The sequence below is a fragment of the Bombus pyrosoma genome, linkage group LG1, assembly GCF_014825855.1.
Source record: "Bombus pyrosoma isolate SC7728 linkage group LG1, ASM1482585v1, whole genome shotgun sequence".
In the NCBI taxonomy this organism is placed as follows: domain Eukaryota; kingdom Metazoa; phylum Arthropoda; class Insecta; order Hymenoptera; family Apidae; genus Bombus; species Bombus pyrosoma.
In genome coordinates, this window is record NC_057770.1 from 7070171 (window position 1) to 7093251 (window position 23081).

A 23081-nucleotide genomic window follows, 5' to 3' on the forward strand; every position below is an offset into this window, starting at 1 on the left:
TTTCTACAACGTTTAATCCTTCGCGTCGGAATTTCGCGACTTGTGCAATCATCGTTTCGATGTATCGATCGTGTACCACTCACATGACCCGTTATCGACTTCACCGTGCAACAGCATCTTTAAACCGTGTCATTGCTAAACGTGGATTTATTGTGTTCCCACATCGCAAGATTTTAAGTGTTTTAATGGACCCATTTAGTGCAAAATATGCTAGAAGGAAGACAGGTTACTTCTTATTTATCACTGCTTATCTTTTATGTTTTGATTTCAACTTTTATGTCAGTTTGCATTTTAAATCTTTCGTAGTGTAAAGTGGCGCCAGGATTTAAGAAACGTTTTTAGTATTGTGAAATAGAACACTATCGTATTTCGACCGTTGTGAAATTGAATTTTTACGTACTACCAGATGACAGATACGATATTGTTACAGGTAAGTTATTGTTATTTGAATAAGTAGTATATGGATAGATAAATCGAAAATTTTTTATTTCATTAAATACATGACATACATATCTTTTGTGCTTTATTCTATTTTATATGAAAAAGATAGTAAAATGCGTAATAATGGTAATGGACACATATATTTTCTTCTGTGTAATAAAAATGTTCTCTAAAAGTTAGAATAACACTGATATATTTATGTTGTCTATAAAACATGATTAAATACACGTTGCCATAAATTAGAACGAATATTCTTTTTATGAAAAAAATTTTCAGTAATCACCGTCACTCTTTGTTTTGAAAACTATAAAAATTCCAATAAAATTTGTCTAATAATATTACAAGATACAATATAATCGTAAAACTTTATTTTTTACGAAGACTTCCATAACATTTTAAAAATAAAACGATACAATTTATATCAAAATACAATTAGCGAAGTTGACAAATAAACAGAGACAAATGAATAAACATTAATTTAAGAACTAACCTTATTAGAATAAGAAATGCGTTTTTAACGCCATACATTCATTTGTGTGTTTTATTCTTTGATAAAGAGCAAAATGTGAAATTTTAATACGACAAAGTTCTGTTTTCCTTTTTGGCTAATATTAGACTGCATTTATATCAAATTCTCTATGAAAAATGAGGAGGACGAGAAAATCCGATAGCATGGGCTATTTGGTCTTTTAACCTGAATCCTTTGAACTTCTTTTTTATGACGACATTTAAAATTTAAATTTTTTATGCAAGAAGCAAAATCGATAATATTATAATATTATAACATTTTAATAAATCGAATCTATCCAATTTTAAAGAAACGAAATATACTGTAAAAAATAAAAACACATTTTGAGAGTTGTATGATGAGCCAATAATATAGTAAATTTTCGTAATATTCCTAATATTAGCTGTTGGAGGATTAGATTAGTAATCAGAATATTTTTACTATTATATTGGAATTTAACGTGAAAAGCAGCATAAGATGCAACGCTATATATACATAGTTATAAAGTTAAATATCGCTCATATTATATTAAATTCTTCGGATGCTCATATTAGAAAACGCATTCAATTTCTAATAATACAAGATAATATGAAAGTACATACATAGCGAGTACTCGGTTATTATTCTAAACTCGAGATTCTTAACTTAAATTCGGAACTTTATTAGATACATATTTTCCTTTATTAAAACTTTAGCATAGTAACTTCCCTTTCAAACTTTACATATATTACGCTACCTACAAGCATGTATATTTTATTAAATAAGTCGGAATTAAAGATACATCTAGTGCGTCAAACCAATTGTTTTAAATATCAAGAACTAATATATCACCGTCGATATTATCTTGATACAAGAATGAAGCTGGTGCGAACGATTTTCTTATGTAAGTAATTACGTCCTCTGATTGAATTTCATTTTGAACCAGAGAATAACATTCTACATTTTATACCAAACCGCAACATGCAACCACGTGGCTTCTCGACACGTTTCATGAATCACGCTTGATTTAATCCCCCTTATCGTGCAGAAGATAATCGCTTCGATATTATGATAGGGCAAAGTCAACTAATCATGATTTTATAGAAAGATTGCTTGTGCATAAGGTGTCCAAAGTAAAATATTTACTTCTAGAAGTATAATCGTCGTGAAACTGCAAGAACAAATAGATACATATTTCGATCATCACGACTACTTAGGAAGTATAGAAATGATCAATGTATGTCTTTTTTTCATTGTAATACGACTTCTATGTAGGTAGTATATATAAAACCAATAATGTAACTTCCTTTCGTTTCATCCACAGTTTCAATTAATTAGTTACAATGGGATAGTTACATCTGACCCATTCTATACCACACGAACTTTCCGTGTAAACCACGATGCATATCATCCCTTACTTTACGTACGCTGAGATGAGAACGTTTCAATGGGGAAACTTCGACGGTTTCGTCGGCCAAAGACGGTGCAAGTGACACGTAATACGTCAAGTACGGAAACATTAATTAGTAAGCACGTATATTTAAATAAGACCAGTTCCATTTCTACACATTGGAAGAATAAAAGGAGCATGCGGTTGAATTTCACGAAACACCCGTTATATCGAATTGCAACGACAGTATCGATAACGTTATCGCTGATGCACCTTTTTATTACTGATCAAGGCCTTTTGACGTCACGCTTATGAATATTCGTCCTAAAAAGCGAATTAAAATTCAACTGTTTAGCGGAACTTCTTGCTCATCGATACAGGTCAACCTTTGACCGAAAAAGTCCCCCGGAAAAAAACGAAAATCAGCGTGTAGTCTCGAATACCCGTTTGTATCCACATGTCGGATCTACGGTGGTGATTCGTACCCCTAGACCACAAGCTGACTGTTAGAAAACGGTAAAATTGGAAAGACAATCTACCTGGCGTTATCACTCGCGCTTCGCGCCTCGCGCGCGCCATGTCAGCTTCGCATAACTCCGTGGTATCCTGGCGTATTTCATTGAAATTTCAACTGGTCTGTGCTGTGGAAAAGTGAATTTACGTAATTGTGTTTTTATTATCAAAGCAGTAAGTAGCAGCAGGCGTGTTTTGATAGGAAATAGAAATTAAGTAGCGTAGAAACGTGGAGGAAATTATTTGTTAAGAAAATTACTTTGACTGTGAGGATGAATACAAAGGGATTGCAATACGTGTAATAACATTTCGGGCGACATTATCTAAGTTATTAATCAACGTCTGTTTGATTTACAAAACGAAGTAGTGCATAGCGTTTCGTGACCAGAGAATAAATTTTAGAAACCGGAACTCCATTACGTTATAAGATTGTAATATGATCTGATTTGGAACTAGAGAGATGTATAATTATCGTCGTGGTTATTTAGAAATTCGTTATAATATATCATTCGATTGAAAAGCTAGAATCATTGTGTAAATTTTTTAATACAAATGGAGTGGCCACGAAACGTATTTACGCATCATTTTTTATTTTTTACATTAATACTTAGATTAACACTAACCTAACCAGGCCCGGTCAAATGACCGGTTTCAACATTTAATTTAAAGTTACACGTTCATTGTTGTTTCTTTTGTTGGTCTAACTTTATGTAAATTCTTGTATTAACGAAAATCGAGAAACTGATTAATCGGATAATATAAGAATTTACATAAAGTCAGATGAACAAAAGAAATAACTTATAAATGTACAACTTTAAATTAAATTTTGAAACCGATCATTTGACTGGGCCTGATCAGGCCCGTGTTAATCTTAAGTACATCAAATTTCGTATCATCTAATAATATTTCCATATGACTGCAAAAACTACTCTGGTACTACGAAAATGAAATGCGGAACCTAACGAAAATTACAAAATAAGGATATGTGCGTAAATTATATTTCTTATATAAAAGCTACTTTAGGAATACAAAATTGATTTCTATACGTTCATTTCTTAATATTAGATAGCGTTATAACGACTGTGACTACCGTTTTTAATGAAACACTAATATTTATGCATACATAAAAATTCAACGCGTGCGAAATCATCTCAAATTGGTGTATGCTTCATCGAGTATTAATTTTTCCTTTCGGTTAAACATTTTTAGGCTTTGCTATCGATGATATTAGTGGACATATCTCACACTCACTATTCTGAAACAATCTATACAACAATTACCTAATCATTTCCTTTTTTTTTTTTTTAAGTATACTAGTTCAACCATGAAACTCGATGCTATCGCATGAAAGAGTAAGTATATCTCTTCGTCATTGCAGATATACGCGAGCCAGTACGATTAAAGTTCTCTTCGTGGTAATACTTATTAGATAAATGTCTCTAATTAATCGCATTGTTTATTATGAAAACTCACGTCACGGTGACACGATAAAACTTCGAAACACGAGAACCTTACAACCTGTTGTTCCATCGTATATATCCACTGATATATACAATGATATCACGACTCAATCAACACATGAGTCGTTCGTTCTTATTGTTTTTCGATGTACATCACAATTTTGTGTCGCAGTGTCGTTCGTTTGTCTCCGATGTAATTTCGTAACAAAAATGTTGTGCGCAATGAAGAAATGTCACATCCGTCCGAAAAGATAAAGCGTAGTGATAGTAGAACGAAATCTGTGCAAATGTTGATGAAAGGTGTGTATTTATTAAATATGATATAAAATATAAAATAAAATATAGAGATAATGTAATGTATAACAACTAACAACGAGTAATCATATTTGCAGATTTGTCCATAACTAATGGTACAAGTTGGTGCAAGGCGGTTCTACGAGAAAAAATAATATTTTTTCATGTGACATTTCCCAGAAAATCGAGTTCAAAATTTTGATTAGCTAATTCCGAATTGAACAGGAAAAATAATCAACAGGACGTTAAACTACCTGTGAAAGTAACTCGAAAATGTACAATAATATATTTTCATAAGTAAAAATATACAGTCGGTGTAAAATGTATTCGTACAGTGATTAATTTCAACAGAAATATTGCAGAACATCGTCTATCAGCGAAATTTTAGCAAATAAAAAATACGTATATATTCTTACCAAAATAATTTTCATAAAAAGAAAATGGGATACCTATATCCTTTGCGGAGATATTAACAATTATCTAACAAATAGCAAAAATATATGCGTGATTAATATTCATGCAGTTACAGTATAGTGGGAAAGGAATAAGACTAATATCTAAGAGAGAAAATCACTAGGTTTGATCATTTTAATACTCAATGTGGTTCCCTTTTGATTTTATTATGGCTGGAAGCCGTCGTGGCAGTGAATTTATCAAATAGATGAGTACTCTGCTTGAAATATTTTTCCATTCTTCTAAAAGAGCCTTCTTTAAATCATTTCTTGCTGAAATATGGTGACTCTGTATCTTTTCGTTTCAGGTGGTCCCAAATATTTTCAATAATGTTTACATCTGGTAATTGCGGAGGTGTTTTTAAGTGTTTCTAAACATTATACAAGAGCCACACTCGCATATTAGTAGCATTATGCTTTGTATCGTTATCTTGCGTCACGATGACATTGTCTGCCAAACCCATTCTTTTTATCCACTTTGATGTAGATTATTTTTTAAAACATCTACGTACGTTTCATCGCATAGAACGGTAACTGTACGCTTACTTATTATATTTTTATTATATTCTTTTCATTTTAAAAATTCGTTAAAGTGTATCAGAACAATTCTTAACTAAACAAACATATTGAAACATTATTTCCTTGAAAGTGGAGGCTTAGACGGAAAGATATTATTTCACAATTTCGACTTATTTTCGAATGTTTGACAATTTTCTCAGAAACGAAGCGAAAACCTTTTTATTCCATATTTTCGACTTATTTTTTCACATAGAATCACCCCGTGCCCAATTGTTCCACATGTTATGGATCATCCTGTATATAAATATATAATTAATTAAATAAAAAGTAAATTGAAATATGCAATTGAGATACGATTATATCGCAAATAATATAATTACATGTCGCACGATGTTATTCACAAATACAAAATATTTCTAACGTTTGAATATTATCTAGCTAGATTTGTCCCAGTACATCGTCGTATTTCTGCCACGAGCAACTCAAAAATTTTCACTCTCAGATGAATTAAAGATGTGTCCAGTACATAGAATAGTTTGTGAAGATAAAATGTGTGTTTACAAAACAGATCTGACGATCTGAAGGGCGACTGCTGTTCACGCTCGTATCTACGAAGTTCGAATTGCCACTGCTTTGACTGATTGTCGACAGGAAACTCGTATCACGAGAGCCGGGTCATCGTGTTATCGCAAGAAAATGTACTCCCGCAAATACGAATTGATAGGTGAGTAACAGTAAAAATTGATTTCTCGCTATCGCAATATTTATTTAGGCCATATCGAAAACAAATACCGGCATTCATCATTGGCTGAAATATGTTATAACTCGAGGAAAAACGTGGTATGGGTCAGTGCATGAACCGAAGAAGATTTTACGGTTGCTGGCGATCGTTGCTCGTCGAAGACGATGAAGCCTCGTTCAGACGAATACGTACGAACTGTGATTCCATCGATATAAGTTTCTTTGATTAATTTTATGATGATCGGACACGAACGCCGTTTCGTGTGTGTACTTTCGTGCCGTTGAATTCGCACGTGACAACTTCTCCTTGGTCAGCGTAACGTAAATAATGAGCGTAGTTAATAATACGAACTAATCGCCGAGTGGAAAAATCGCAAGACGAAAGATGAAGATCAGTGTTTTACGATGCCGCACAAATACGCTTTATCGCCTTTTTTATGCCTGTGCACGCGTTCATGAGGGAATGTGAATTGGAAGCTCAAGGTAAGGATGAATTCAAATGAATCTGATTAAATAAACTGAGATATACATACGTATGTGCTGTTTACGTAAAATGCTAAGACGATTAATGTCTCTTTTATATGTAGAACATACCTGGATTACGTTCATTTACATAGTGCGAAATAAGTAGGCGACGATAAGATTAGAATTGCAAATGTAATCTGTTTCTTGATAAATCAACTGGCTGTATAAGTTACGGATAATAACCAGTGAAAAAGTTCGGTTTCTCCATACTAATGTCAAACATTATATAAAATAGAAGACATGCTGAAAATTAGAGATTTATGTTCCTACTTCCTTGATCGTGATAAGAAATTCTTCATCGTTCGCACATCAGCTTAGTTATTGATCAAAGAATGCTTTTATGCAACGTTGTATAATTTAAAAAGAAAATAACGTTAACAAGTAAAGATTAATGAAAGGACAAGTCAAAATATGCAACACTGTGTTTCACAAAATGCCGTAAAAAACGTTAGAATTTCTAAATTGAAACATAATCTCGAACGATTATAATAAGAAACGTTTCGTCGAACACAACTACGCGTATTCCACTGGCGACACAAACTCGCGACATCTTCGCCACTTCTCTCCGCTAATTCGCTGCACGTTCGATCCCTGTCGATTTACCAACCGAGTCATCGAATACTCCGTACAAAAACCCAACTATCTAACCATAACGCGTGCACAAATCTCATATCGCCGGTGTCTCCGCTCTCGCGACTGAATCTAATCATCGGTCTGCATAAATGAATCATGGGAACGAGCGAGATACCAACGAACATGCGACGTTAATCGACGCGCGGTCGCTCTAAACGCTGACGAACGCGACGACACGAAACGAGAACCGTTGGGTTATTAAATTAGTCCCCATGGCGACCAGTGGTCAAGAAAATCGGTGTTTCATAGAGACAGTCGAACTGAAGCGGCGCTTCGTACGGCTGTCGAACCAACGCATTTTAGATTACGAGATCAGAGTCGTGATCGAGACTCGCGGCTGCGATGGCCCTAACTCGCGTATAATTCTCGCGTGGCTAGTACAGTTCGAAATCACGAACAACGTGGTTCAATTCGACACGATTCGTGCGAAACTTGGTCGTTGAACGCGCGACTTATCGGTAGTTTGACGTTCTCGGTTGTACGTCGAGTGTTCGAGTCGCCGATACAGAAGCCGAGCAAGTGTACGTATAATGGCTCACTCGTTGATGGATTCTCTCGTCTATGTTCCTAGTTCGAATCTACGCAATTTCCTTTCTCCGTGTTGCGAGCTTATGGTAAAACTCGATTTATCGAAACGAAATTTCAGTTAGTGATCCGTTAACCTAACCTCTTTATCTATTGGGTTTGTCCGCTTGGACATGAAATCGTCTTATTTGGTTGAGAAATTACATTGGAAAGAATCGGCGAATTATAAAACGAACTATTTGTCCTCTGACAGAGATTCGGAGAAATGGAGAATTCTACTTTATCGTTCGATTAGCGCTAGAATTACCAAGACAGTTTAAGACACGGTTTTAATCTTTGACCAACTGTTCGTCGTTCATCGGGCCGATAACGTTTGCAATGGTAAGTAGGAAAAACAGGCAAGACACATCGTTTCCTGTAAAGTTGCCCGATGACGCACAGCGAAACGTCAAATGAAAATTGGACGGAGGAATTTGTCCTCTTATTACATCATGGAAGCTATATAAAGCGAATAGAAATTATTGGCTGAGATTCTCTCTGTAAATGAGTCGATGAATACACTGACCCAGACAGATAATGTACATGTGTACGTAATTTGGTGTTGATAAGACTACTGAAATAAAGGACATAACTTACTTTGAGAGAGATACGTTTGAAAGAAGATAGGAGAGTGAAGTGAAGTTCTTCATTAGTAAAACGCCATTAACATAATGTAATAATGATGTCATTTCGTAGATAGCCACATTTTATTCTTGAATAATATCCGAGCAAAGTACGAGATGAAAATTATGTCTGAACTTACGAAAAGATGTTTCATATACGTATGTAGTATCGGAAAAGGGGGGTATACGCTTGGTCTATTGTATATTTAAGTTCGAGTTTCTCGAGATAGTATAAGTTGTAAGTTTAAGGTATAAGCTAAGAAGCGTAAGAGTGGGGAGAGAGAGAGAAAGAGAGAGAGGAAGTGTAAGTAAGAGTGTATGCCTTGGTGACGCCAAGCTAAAGCTAAATGAGTAAAGAAGTGGAAGAAGGATGCGAGGGTTGAGAATTGGCAATTTTTGACCTGAGAAGTCAGAAGTTGAAAGCTCAGTGTTCGGGTAACGTGTTCGTATGAAACGTAAATTATCGAGAAATCTCACTTTTGTTTCGACAAATTCCAATTAACGTTCGATAATCTTGTTCATTCCAGATTTAATGTAACGTATCTTCGTTGTATCGTAAAATATCGGAAAATCGGCGAAGAGAAATCCCATCAAACAGAGCTCGTCTACGATGTTTTGTCTAAAAGGAAGAAACAGTGGCGATACGAAGCTTAGAGAGATGTTGAGACAGGATGATTTTGGATGGTGGTTGAGCAACGAGGACGATCTAAAATCGCCTAGATCAACTCGTAGTAAAGATCGTCGGTCGGTGGGATCGTCCGAATCGATGTTTTCCTGCATAGATTCTGAAGACAGCGAAAGTTATGTCCTTGCGCAGGAATTCAAGCAAGAATGCAACGGTAATTACGAGAAAATAGAACTTACGTCGTTAATTAACGAAGATGGGGACGTGAATCTTATCGAGCTAGATGCGAGTAAGAAAGAAGCGGTAAGTTGACATCGTTTGACTTCTTTAGAGATGTTTTATTCCCGAGCAATTGTCGCAACTATCGTTACAAGTAATTACGCAACAAATGAACAAAGTCTCTTGATAGAATCGAGGAATTTTCATCCGACGATACAATAACTCAAAACATAGATCGTTTTCTATTATAATATCTACTCCATGGCGTCGCGAGTGGCTATAACAGCTTCCGATTACTAGAACGCGTTATTTCCCATGTAATTTATGATATACTGTTATTTTGTATTAAAAACAAATTGCAAGCTCCCCCTTCGAATGTCTCTAGAGGCGTAAGAAATAAACTCGTTAGCGCTATCAGGATGCGTTATCATCCGAACGATCAAAAATATTACAAGGTTTATTTCTCTTGTGAACTTCGATATTTCTTTCTAAATATGTACGTGTACACGTAACGATCCTTCTCGCAGAGAACGATCAAATTTAAGCAGATCGATGAAATTGTAGGACGTCGCGCCATTTCTAGCGGAAGACGAGACACGGTGTTCGGACGAATCGAACCCGAAGTCGCAGGACTCGCACGGAACGTGCTACACACCGGAAAGGCTGGTCAGATCTCAGAAGTACCGAATACTAGCGCCGTCGCCTCGCTACTTGTCGATCTCTCAAGTGAGAGACATGACAGATAATCCATGGAAGACGTCTCACTGCCGCCACCGGTTGGACTGTCTTATCGACTCCAACCAAGATGGTATGTATCTTGCTGTTCGGAAGAATGCGGGAGACAGCAAGAAAGAAAAAGAGAGAGAGAGAGAGAGAGAGAGAGTGCTCGTGCCGGTTCGACATTCGCAGAGCGTGCAACAGCGGATCGCGAACTTGTTCCAATGCGGACCCGCCATCAGCTAACTTGAATATAACCCGGCTATTGTGTCTGACCTAATAAAGTTTCGCGGTTTACCAATATGTGAAATCGGCTCGCTTCATGCTCGTTAGACGTACTTTCGTTCGAACGCCTGTGCTCTTAAACTTGTAACGCAATGCCCTCGATCGTTTGTTAAATACGTTCGTATTCTCGATAAAACTTGGACAATCCGTGAAACGCTTCTGATTATTCCTGATAAAATATCTTTTCTGTAATCTTCCGCTCGATCTTCTCGATCGATCGTTGACATATAAATGATCGCTTATTTTCGATTTGTAAATTTTGAATACCCTTCGTATAGTATCTGGATATAGTCGTAACGAATGAATTTTTTTACGATTATGGAGACGTTGGGGCGATTAGAATTATCTGTATTCTCGAACATTTGTTTTCGTTAGGAAAATCAAGTTAGGAAAATAATTCATTTCGTTCGCTCGATATACTAGTGCGACTCCTCGTCGGTAATTTCATGTTCGCGTAATAAGGCTTATTGTCTTGAATTCTAATCTAAATATTGAGATCACTAGAGATAAATTTTCGCTGGTCACGCGTACGAAACATACGTAAAACATAACATATGTATGTAATATATGTATATAACACAAATTGCAAGAGTTAAACAGTAAGTAGATTAAATTAAAATTGGAATTCAAAGTTAATGTACGTATAAGTTAAAGTAAGTTCATGTAAGTGGAATGTATATTCTATCTTAAAACATTTCGTCAGGTGGAATGCAAATGAAAACTTTCACGAATCCTAATCCGAAGGAAATAGTGGTACCGATAATCGACTTGCATCATTGGAAAAAATATGAACGAGTCTATAACGGGGACAACGGGACGATAAACGATAAAAACGAAACGAAAACGGAAGACATGTCCGATTATTCAAGCAGCCTGAACGTGTCCGATTATTCGTTCAGCAAGAGATCCAGTTGCGAGAGATTGAATGACACATGGGAGAACAGTGGCAAGATGGAGACACGCAACTCTTCCAGCGGTTGCGAAACGACTCCGTTCGAAGACACTTCCGGTATCCAGAGTAACGATTCGAGCTCCAATACCCACACCTCGAATATGCAAAGCACTCCTCCTCTCTGTCTCAGTGACGAGTTGGCAACGACGAATTACAAGCTCGATACCACACAGGTCTTATTTTTTTGCTATATTAAGTAGAGAATTCGTTGAAAAAAAGTGAACATTTTTCGGAAATTTGGTAGAAATTTTTGGATCGTAACTGTGCCTCTCCTCTTTTCCTAATGTTCAATTATTCATGAACTTTGTATGAAAAGTAATTTTCTGAAAGAAGAATGGGAAAATACGATATTTATTAAATTATGTACTAACAAACGTAGAAAATAATTTCAAGAAGAAAATAACAGTAATGTCTTTTTCTGTTAATTTCCTATCAAACGAAAGATGTATATCACTACCATGTATATGTTGATTTTCCATAAATTTCATCTGAAAATAATTGATTTTTTGTCAATTTAAAAACTTTGATCCAGAAATTACTAGCTACGATGAAAATTAGTTTCTCAAAAATCTAATTTGCTACTTTAATTTCTTTTTCTTATAGATTGAAAAATTATTTTTCACTTCTGTTTTTTCTTTTATTTATTTATTTTTTTTTTTTTATATTCGACAGAGACAACGTTCTACTACCAATGAGGTAGTATCGATTCTTGAAGTACTTGACACAAATCCCGAGAAAGCTATGGTTCTTCTTGATGAAGATAGTTTTCACGACAGGACGTCCTCACACGATCAATTGACCAGACTGGCTTTGACCATTGAAACGGATGAGAATATGTCGGGAGTTCTCGAGAAAGAACATTTAATTCATCTTCAAAACAAAATAAAGAAACTTCAAGCTAGCAACAAAGACATTTGTCGAGACATATCTAATCTTCGAAAGAACTTTCAAGTAATAGTTTTTGAAAATACATCACCCGAAAATCCTTGGAAAGTCCATAAGATCAAAATTACAGGCATAAATTTTCTTGTTACTGTATTTTTCAGTGTGACGAACAGAAAATGGCAGACATCTCGTCCAATACCAGCAAACTACGACAGGACGTACATGATCTGCGATATCTCGACGACCTTCTGAATCTCTTACGGGGAGAATTGGAAAGGATCTCGAAAAGAAATTGGCCATTTGTTATAGGACGTATAGGACATCATACGGAGGAAATGAATCTCATCGTGTGAACGATACAAATTACTTCCATTATATCGATAGAATTTAACGGAAGATTTTACAAGAACTTTCGTAAAATTGCGAGATAATAGCTCGATACTTAGAGACACGGTGGAATATTTTTATAAGACACAAGCACGCTAAGAGCGTTTCACTGCCATTGTTACTGTTATTCACAACGACGTAAACTTACAAGATAGGTTTATGTAATAAATTTCGTAGTCTCTCTCTTTCTCTCTCTCTCTCTCTCTCTCTCTCGTAGAACCAAACGTAGTAAACGTAAATTTTACATCTTAATATAATCGATTGTCCGTCTAAAAGAGAAATTATCCTATAACATTGTCATCGAAATAAAATGATCGTAATACGAGTGCATGATATTTGAATCGCGTGCGCAAATAGAAATTAGAGAATAGAATTTCAACAAATTCTACTTCTATTCTCTGGAATAGGCATATGAATAATACTCGTATATTACTTAGATAGATTTTTTTCCCTTCTGAAAAATTTATTTATATAGAAAATGTACAATGTATTTTTATATGTATACAATCGATAATTCTCTTTTCTTTTATAATTTCGTGATTTAATAACTTGTTCAAAATCCTCATATTTGTTGCTATTGAACTGTTGCCAGTATTAGTATTAGTATTTAATCACACGATATACCGCAGGCAGGTGTTTACTCAAAATTAATAGTTAGAACAGACATTGTATGGATTCTAAGTTTCAGGATTTGGTACATGTATCGTTGCTCTAACATTAGTTACAATTAATATGGCATCTCACTTTATCTTTCTCTTGCATTTTACAAACTTTTCTATCTATAGCCAAACATTTATAAATATGTAATTAACGTTAGACTGTTAACCGAGGAAAGCAAAATAAATTCACTTTTTAATACCTTAAACTTAATAATTTATTTATCCAGAAATCCTGTATTTTTAATGTATCATTATACTTCTATTATGCATACTTACATTGTGTCATGTTTATATTTACAAGAATTAAACCCAATCGAAGTAACACTAATTCGCGTGTCGTACAATTTTAATCTTCCGTGTATCGCTGTAAAATATAATAATTTACAAAATTCTAAAGCAATAGCAAAAAATGTATAACAGCAAAGCACGGAGTTTCCAAGTTTTCCTTCGTTCTTTACGTTTCTCACATTAAATACTTGTACAATTTTTAATATATCCTTCATTACTGAGAGGCGACAAGATTTTACATAGTCAGCTTTGCGATAATAATATAACTTCTAATTCGAATTGATATTTAAGGCGAAAGAACACTGTACGTTGAAGAAAGTTAAGTGACATCAGTGCGCTGTGATTGCTTCGGATGTTGCCTCGAGGAATCGTGATACGCAATACCAACTCGCAACATTTCACCGTGTCGAAACACGTCGTGCGGAGATGATAGAGAAGGCAAAGATGGTAACGATGGTAATAAGCAATTTAGCATACTAGCACTACCGTCTGATGAGTAAATTCCATTATTGGCAGAGGCAATACAAGCTGTACTTGAGCTTGACACCGAGACCAGAGTAGAGTTAGCACTTTGATCACCGCTTCCCAGTACACCTGATCCCATCAAACTTCCTGTTTACAAAAACATAAGAATATCAGTTTTTCTTATATGTCGCTTGATGATTTTACATTTATATAATTCATACGAAACATACTTCGAACAAAAAAAAAAAGCAAGAGATAGGAAAAGATCGGTTGTTTGATCATTTTTGTAAAACCGTACATCTTTTTCTGGAAGTTGTATTCCATTGATTAATAATATACAATTATAGAAAGCTTATTTTCTAAACAAATTTCACGATCAACGATGTTGCATTAATCTTCTTAAATACGTACGTATATTATTGTGGAATCTTTGCGATTTAAGAAAGATCGAGAGACAAATTAATTAAAATTTGAATTAAATTTGAATTACATTCTCATGAAATTTTTATAATTATTATAAACCATCTTAGCTTTTAATTAAAGTTCTTCACTTCTACCAGCTACGGCATGCTTCTTCATTATTCGTAACTTAATATAGAAAAATTGAAATAATAAGATTAACATATTTAAGAATAATGTTTCTTTCTTTCATGTAAATTATGTATTGGTTTTATAAATATTACTTAATATATGCATTTAATGATGTAGCAGTACGTTATACATAACGATCATTTTAAATAAACATAGTATTATGAAAGAAATGAAACAAAATAATTAACGACATTTTTAACATAAATACTTGTATTTTGTTTCTTGTTCAATTACATTTACAATATAATAACTAAAAAATAACTTACAATCTCTCAACACATAATGACAAATAAATTGAAATATACAGAGGTTGTACGTTTTACCCTACTATACATACAAGTAAATTAATCGTAAGAAAACATTCTACAGTTACAGGAAACTTGACACCATAGAAAGATCGATACAATATTACTTTCTGTCTTCCTCTTAACATTCTTAACATTATGCTGCTTTGTTCCCGTATTCCATTATTTCCTTCAATTTACTTGCAAAGTAGCTGTTATTATCCCTTATGTGATCAACTATTAAAAGTAATTGTATCAATCGTTCCTCCTCTTTTCTATCTCAAGCCGCTAAGCATTCACCTGCAAGGCTGGCATTCGATGCGCTGGAATTGGCTGTCGAAGCAATGGATAAAGACGTTAACGTCGACAAATCGGTATTCTCTACAACTCTTGAATAATCCGTTCTTGTTATATGGGGTGGACAAATAGATGCAAGCGTCGATCGTACAAGATCGCTATTTCTATCGGCCCTCCGGTGTCTCATGTGGACACCTGATTTATTATTGCTACCGAATCCAAAGTGTAGAAGCTCTAAATGCCTTCTTAAATTTCGTGATTGACGCAAAATCGCCCCGCAAAGTGGACACGACGCCGGCTGATCTGACATGCTTCGTGCTTTGGACAATCCATCTCCTAAAATTAATTCCGTCAAATCTATACACATTCAAAGACACCTGAAAAAGATCACCATAACAATAGGCAGTAATTAAACAAGTTTATATCCTGGATATTAACCTGTATGTTTATTGTTCTGACCTTTTTTCTTATTTACCGCTAAGACGATCATATTGCGATTCCATAAAAGTGGGTTAATAGTCATAAATAAATAATTACGTACAGTACGTACAAAAAGGCCATGTACAAAAAATATTTGCAAAAACAGCTCGAAAGACTATGACCTGTAGAGATTCTTTTATTTAAAAGTATACAGTCTATGATAAAATAACCCTTTGCTATTCTGTCAAATGAGTCCGTTATTTATTAGTTAAATATAATTCATGTTGTCGATTTTTTTTACACCTAATAATCGATTCTGATATTCTAAATAAAACGCATGCCAATATTTTAAAAAGTTAAAAAATGTACACATATATAAATTATTTAAGTAGAAACCGGAATTTCTGTTCATTAATGTCCTTATTACAAAAGTGAATAAAAGCGAGATTTCGTTTAAAACTCAATATTATTATTGATACTGTGTTTGATTATTAATACCACTTCTTTTCAAACACATACGTACAACAACAGAAATCCAAATTCTACTTGCGCATATGTTAAAATATTAATTTGATGTTTTATTGGCAAAAGAAATGAGAAAAATAAGCTTTACGAAGATAGATTCATAATTCAATAAGTTTATATAAAACGCATAGTTATTGCGTGAGTGAATATTTGAAAGATATCGAAAATTTAGAAGTATTTTGCAATATTCTTATACCACCGCTTTCACTAGGCATAATTTGTCATCGACTATTCCCATTAACCCTAAAGATACTATTCTTACTTACTAACGTGGAAGATTTTTGCATACTTTAACTTCGTTTTAAACGTCCTGTTTCAAGTTAATTTCATACCAATCGTAACAAGAGAGATTCAATAAAAAAATAATAAAATAAGAGTATGAAATAAATTATTCGTATAATATAACAATCAATTCATTCTGATGAATTTTACAAAACGATATCAATTCATTATTTCTTTCCTTAAACAACGCAAACAATAGTTTGAACATAAATTCGCATAAGTACATTAAAGCGATAAGTAAAAAAAGAATACGCTCGCTTAAAGTAAATTTGTAACATACGTTATAAGACGAATTAGCGACAAGAAACAAAACAGTTCCTAAATCACAATAACAAAGTGGAAACATCCTGTTCGCATTATATCTTCGCTTCCAATTTCTTCCTGTACATTCATCTAGCGATAGTTGGAGACGGAACGTTGCTTTGAGGGGAAACAACATTCGGTCCCTGTGATGTTGGCGAAGGAAGTGGACTGGGCTTACAAATTATTTGCTCACAGGTACTACTTCCACTATCAGTTCCATACGTCATTGAGTGCTCATTGTAACTTGATAACTCGACTTCAGGCTTTACTTCTATCATCATTGTATCAGCTGGGGAACTCTGAACCGGATTACTACTAAATCGATATTTGCAAGAGGATAATAGGTGTCTACGTAAATTTCTCGCTTGCCGTAACGTAGCACCACATAATGGACAAACGCCTGGACAGTCGGATGCACCACGTATTTTAGACAAATTCATATTGCCTGTCATCCCACAAGACGCTGTTCCAGCAGTTGTACCCTGAGTAACTAGTGGGAGTGGTATACCAGGAGGAAAGCCCATATTTAAGGGACCAGGAAATTGCGGTATATGTAGTGGAGAATATGGCTGCATTGGCATTAAAGTGTGAAGGTGCGATTCATTGTCCGATATTTGATCCTGATGCGTTCCTGCCTGAGAATTTTCTGTCGACACTGGCTGCGCTTCTTGAGCACGTGGCGAGTGACAACTCCGGTGGTTCGAATATTCCAACCGATCGTTTGCTGTTAACAGACACAAACACAATATTACCATGCAGGGCTGAACTGATTTTTATATCTGAAATTTTTGAATTGTTATAACATGTGACACAATTGATTAGACGCAGTTCAACCCGATTGATGGTTGTGCTTGTGTCCGTTCTAATATAGAAAAGCTTAAAAGAAGCTTTAAACACTTATGGATCATACTCCAAAAATACATTAATAAATAATGAAAATAATATACCGGACACAGAACACAAGTAAATATCGCATATCCATTCTTGTTAAAATTTGCCACTAAACTGATCATTAAATGTATACAATAATATAATGATCAACTCAGTTCAATGTGATGAGAAAAAGAAAACTATGTAAAATATATAGTAATAAAATGATATTTCTTATTATTCTAAGTGAATATTAAATACAAAATGAGAATTTAAATATATATTTTCAATAAGTTTAACAAATACAATAATTACAAAATACATTGCGATATAAAAAGCTAAATATTTCTTACCTGTATCATCACCATGTTCTGTATTATCTTCATCTTTATGCTCATAATTAGCTGAACGGCTATTATCACTTCCATCTATTGTCCTATTTTCATTATCAGCAGTATTGGCATTACGTGGCCATTTTCCAGAAGATGAAGATGACTTTCTTCTTTTCTTTCTTCGTTTCAATGGAAAATATGGACTAATGCTTTCTTTTGATAAAGTTTCATTTGCTGTTGGTATTGCTGATACAGGCACCTCTTCCCCATTCTAAATGAATAAAGATATGAATCATCCTTTTACATAAATACATAAGAATTACTATCGATTAATAAAATATATACTTAATTAAAACATAGACAAATATATAAAAATTGATAATTATATAATATGAAAATTATACGATATGAATATTTCAATAGAATATATTATTATATTTTGATTATAACACATACTTCAGTCAATATAGTAGGAGGTGTTAATCCATGAATACAAAGACAATGAGCAGCTTGAAGGAGTGAAGGTAATTGAGAAGGTTCTACGCTCACTTCACCACGATACACAAACTCCAACAATGATTCCAAATCATCTGCTCCTATACCAGCTAACATAACTACTGGATGTTGACATGGTGTACTCTGTTTATGGAAAATAAATTTAAAAGCAAATTATAATATTTCAAAGTTATAGATAGCATTCTATAAAACGTTCAATGTACTAATAATATTAGAACCTTTAATAAATCCAATAAAAAAGGACTAGCTGCACAAAGAACAATTTTATGTGCAGGGAAACTGCGTCCACCAGCGGCTAATGTAACATCAACCAGATCTCCATGACCTCTTAATAATTGTACCGCAGAAGCAAGTGATGAACTAAACTCTCCCCAAGATAGGCTATACAATTGACCACTGCTTCCCATTCTAAACAATAAATTATATATGATTCAAACAAAATTTGTAAATGATATTGCATATGAAAGAATTTATGATACAGTAACAGGAAATCAGTGTTTCCATATTGCTATAATGAAATTGACTAAACCATGGTTTTTTATAGAAAAAGTAAAGGAGAATTCAACATACGCGCATTTAATTGAAAGTACAACGTGTAGATCCAAAGTTAATAAAGATTCGAGAAAATTGACCACTAACGGTAACGATACGTACTCGTCTCCCCCATCCACATTCTCTTAATTAGTGCCCCCACCCCGAAAAATATAATCTCGGCGTCGTCTGAAAGTTAACCTAGCAAAAATTTACACCACGAAAAAATGATCGAAATTTTAAACAAAATCATGCAATTACAAATTGATAATGCGGACAGAATTCCTTTTATTTTAATTAGAAACAAAAAAAACTAAACTTTGGAAATGTACATAACAAAGAATAACTCACATTGAGTAAAAGTTTATCGCTGTAAACTGCACGTTATATTACAACAAACCACGTTTAATTCGTTGCTCACAGGTTATAGGAACAAGAATGATGGTGGTGCTTTGTAATTTTATGAAATAATTGGCTTTTTAAGCCGAATAGACATATGATTTGAAAAATGAAATTCAAATACTGTCAGAAATTATCATGCACGTCACATTTTATGAGACCGTGCTGCCACCATATTACTAGTAAGAAAGACACTTTTGTTTTGAGACAAAACTAAAAGAGTTTTGGCGGAAATTATCAAAAATGAAACAAAATCAAACAGATTTTCGATCGTAATACAATTTTTAAATACAAGCACTTTTGTTATTTCATTTAAAACTATTTTTATATTATATAATTGAATTATCTAATTTATAGTAGACAATACATTCAAGTACAGGAATTTACAAACAAATCAAACAAAATATAAAACCATATTTGTAGGTCACTTTCAATGTTTAATTCGATAAATGAATACAATAATATGTTAAAGATATATTATTAAATACATTGTGTTTTAGTACAAATTGGCGTAAATTAAGAATCGGGTAATATATAATAGTATCAATAATAGTCACGGAAGATCAAATTACAAACAAATTATCATAAAAGAAGAAATTTTTATTCGAAAAAAACTATGGAGAGGGAAGTCATAAAAGCGTTACAAAAAGGGGGTATTAAATTATATGTATAATTATATAACTACATATTATGCAATAATTTATCCTTATGAATATTTAAAGCACATGCTATTTTCTTTAGCTTAATACAATTAATTAAGAAAAAGACACATTTCGACATTTAGTTTTCGATTTTCAGAATATACGCTGAATAAAGTGAACAGTTACGGAGAAAATTTATTACACATTAGTGCAGCAAATGGTTGTATTGATATCACAAAAGAAATTTTTCGAAAACATGATTGCTGTCATATTATTGATAGAAAAAATAAATTTGGTTGGACACCATTAATGCTAGCAATTCGCAATAGAAACATTAAAATGGCTAAATTTCTTTTACAAAGAAATGCTAATGTGAATGAATCAACTGATTTAGGTAAACAATTAATGTATTGTGTGAAAATATATAATATTGTAATATCAGTAAATTCTTTATTTCTGTACGTTTGTAGGCATGTCTGTTTTTGGATTGGCAGCTGCAATAAATAAAGATATGTTTGAAACTATATATGAAGCATGTCCATCAGCACTATTGAATTCCCTACATGATGATGTTACACCACTTTGCATTGCTGCTATGAAAAATGATAAAAATTTATTTTTCAGATTAATAGAATTAGGATTTAATGTTTCAAAAAGTAGTAAGATATTACATTTTGTTTAAAATTGATATGATAACGATGCATAATATTGCTGGTAGAGTATTTATTCATTTTTACCATTAATTTTCAAATAGATGACTATACTTACTGTATGATGAAGCAGTCAATAGTACCAGAAATAAAAAATTTGGCAAAATATTTTGACACAGAAGATTATTGGAACGATAACTTAGACAACATTCTTATAGAAAATGAACCAGATAACAAGGACTGTCTAAGTCTTTCCGAATTAGTAAATAAAAATAATAGTAATAAGTTTGCTTTAAATGTTCATAAGATGCCGATAGTTACATTTGATACTACAATGTCCAATAATGTCAACTGTAGCAACAATGTTATAAAAGATGCAAATGTACTTTTAAAACCTTGCGCATTAAGTTTAGAGACAAATCATTCAGAAAGTGTTCAGAGTAGTTTAATTTCACCCACCTTGACTTGCAATCTGAACGAACTGTTACCTACTTCTCCAAATATATATTTTACACAAAATAAACATAATGAGGAAATTAATTTGAATATAAAAGATGAAACAAAAGATAAGCAATTATTTGTGAATGAAGATGAAGATGAAGTAATGCTAACTTGTCTAAAAAGGTAGGAAGAATGTAAGCGAATTACCTTTGCAGAGGTATATTAGTTATTACTCTATATTATATACAAAATAAATAGGATATTTTAATTTAACTGTATTGTTTGCAAAGATTACAGTCCATTTGGCCACAAGATTTAAATATTCAACACAAAGAAGATCTTGATACTACTCTTGAATATGTGCCTGAATTTAGTCCATTGCGCCAACAAAATATTCCTCCAAATATGAATGATGAAAATGTATTTGGGGAAAATACACCAACCCCACCACGTTACAGGACACCTCCAAGAGGAGTAATTTTAAATTCAGAAGAAGCAAAAATGTTTGTTTTACTAAAACATTACGGATTAGGTCAATACGTGTCTATATTTCTCGAACAAGAAGTAAATATGTTACTAAATTATGTGTGCTATATACATGTATAAAATTTTATTGTAAATTAATATTGTAAATTTATTTCAGGTTGACATTGATTTGTTTATGACTTTGACTAATGAAGATTTAATTGAAATTGGTATAAAAAATGAAGCTGACAGAAAAGCAATATTAGAAGTGATAAATAGATCATAAAAAATCAGTGATACAAAAAGAATTTATTACATTTTATTAATTACATCTAATTATATATTATTATTTTATTTGTTATATACTAAAGCTGCTTTAATGTATAAAGTTAAAATTATAATATGTTATGTTATAGCATATTAGTATTATTTTTTATACTAACTTAGTACACTTAAGAACACATATGATACATTTCAATTTTTGCTTATGAAGATACATTTACATACGAAATGGCTGCAAAACTGCTGTATTCTTGATGTGTGACAATACTTTATCAATAAGTACACCTTTTTTTGCTTTAGGATCATGTGGAATTGAACGCTCTTTTAGCCAATCACTGAATTTACTATTCTTTAGTTGATCTAACTGATTCATTTTTACCATTGTCTACACAATATTGTTTTGATACTATTTAAGGAGTTATAGTATAATTATATGTAATTTTGACTGAATCATACAGAATTTAGAAACATAAATTTCTGTATACTGGTACAGATGAGCTGCTATCTTTATCAGATTTAGCTTTTGATAGTTTCTCCTTTAGTGTTAAATGTTTTTGTCTTTGATCTTTTTCCTGAGGTGGCTATTTTTAAATAGAGAAGATTATAAGCGAAGCATAAACAATGAAAGATAAAATATATCATACAAAGAGAATGTGGGAAAAGATACCCCTTTTGTCTTAGCATAAGAATTCATGTTTTGAATTTTAAAGTATGTAGAAATTGTTTTTTCCTTTGATACAGTAAAATTTCGGTTTCTTGATATATTAACTGTGATAAAATTATTTTCCACATTTTGTATAGATGAATTTTGCATAGTATTTAAACATTGAATACCTATGAAATTTATTTTATAATTCAAGTAATTACAATTTTTAGGTATATTTGTACAGGCATATTACAATCTTAGTACCACTCTGATTTTCTTTCATGTCCTTGTTGTTTAATTTTGCTCTTATATTTTCATGAAATTGTACATTATGAATTTGACGAATTGTAGTTAATTGCGTCCTTAATGATGTAGCAGTATTTACATCTTCTGTCAACCCATCTATATATTTATCGGAAAATTCTAATTGTGAGATAATATTATCCTTTTCTTTAAGATATGTACTTAATCCTGTGTCCTGT

The 23081-nt window shown here is 33.0% G+C and overlaps 3 protein-coding genes and 1 long non-coding RNA gene across 11 annotated transcripts; 2 read left to right on the plus strand and 2 right to left on the minus strand.

The window, feature by feature from the left end:
* Positions 1–787: 787 nt before the first annotated feature.
* On the minus strand, positions 788–7027 carry LOC122566984. Its single transcript, XR_006316669.1, has 2 exons — positions 6892–7027; positions 788–2959 (listed from the first exon to the last, which is right to left on the minus strand). It is a non-coding gene; the product is annotated as an uncharacterized LOC122566984 (long non-coding RNA).
* Positions 6142–13577, plus strand: LOC122566881. Of its 6 annotated transcripts, none has more exons than XM_043724760.1 (6): positions 6142–6280; positions 9170–9570; positions 10051–10294; positions 11192–11613; positions 12113–12391; positions 12487–13577. In XM_043724760.1, the coding sequence occupies exons 2-6, from the start codon at positions 9253–9255 to the stop codon at positions 12676–12678; spliced, it is 1455 nt and encodes a 484-aa protein (XP_043580695.1). In that variant the 5' UTR covers positions 6142–6280; positions 9170–9252; the 3' UTR covers positions 12679–13577. The 6 variants fall into 6 exon arrangements, with proteins under 6 accessions (XP_043580695.1, XP_043580713.1, XP_043580724.1 ...); XM_043724778.1 differs by lacking the exon at positions 6142–6280 and adding an exon at positions 6387–6780; XM_043724789.1 differs by lacking the exon at positions 6142–6280 and adding an exon at positions 7680–8361.
* LOC122566902 (transcription factor GAGA) lies at positions 12900–19610 on the minus strand. Of its 3 annotated transcripts, XM_043724853.1 has the most exons (6): positions 19427–19610; positions 18763–18952; positions 18485–18667; positions 18050–18299; positions 15300–15632; positions 12900–14271 (listed from the first exon to the last, which is right to left on the minus strand). In XM_043724853.1, exons 2-6 carry the CDS (start codon positions 18949–18951, stop codon positions 13979–13981), a joined length of 1248 nt encoding a protein of 415 aa, XP_043580788.1. In that variant the 5' UTR covers position 18952; positions 19427–19610; the 3' UTR covers positions 12900–13978. The 3 variants fall into 3 exon arrangements, with proteins under 3 accessions (XP_043580788.1, XP_043580770.1, XP_043580779.1); XM_043724835.1 differs by lacking the exons at positions 12900–14271; positions 15300–15632 and adding an exon at positions 15893–17550 and having other exon boundaries at positions 19427–19601; XM_043724844.1 differs by lacking the exons at positions 12900–14271; positions 15300–15632; positions 19427–19610 and adding exons at positions 15893–17550; positions 19115–19246.
* An 82-nt stretch (positions 19611–19692) lies between these two features.
* On the plus strand, positions 19693–22717 carry LOC122566896. The gene is given in 8 exon segments (XM_043724823.1): positions 19693–19893; positions 19975–20127; positions 20273–20509; positions 20586–20774; positions 20870–21384; positions 21386–21423; positions 21497–21770; positions 21850–22717. Coding segments are annotated over 7 exon segments (1398 nt in total). The 5' UTR covers positions 19693–19893; positions 19975–20090; the 3' UTR covers positions 21958–22717.
* Positions 22718–23081: the final 364 nt, after the last annotated feature.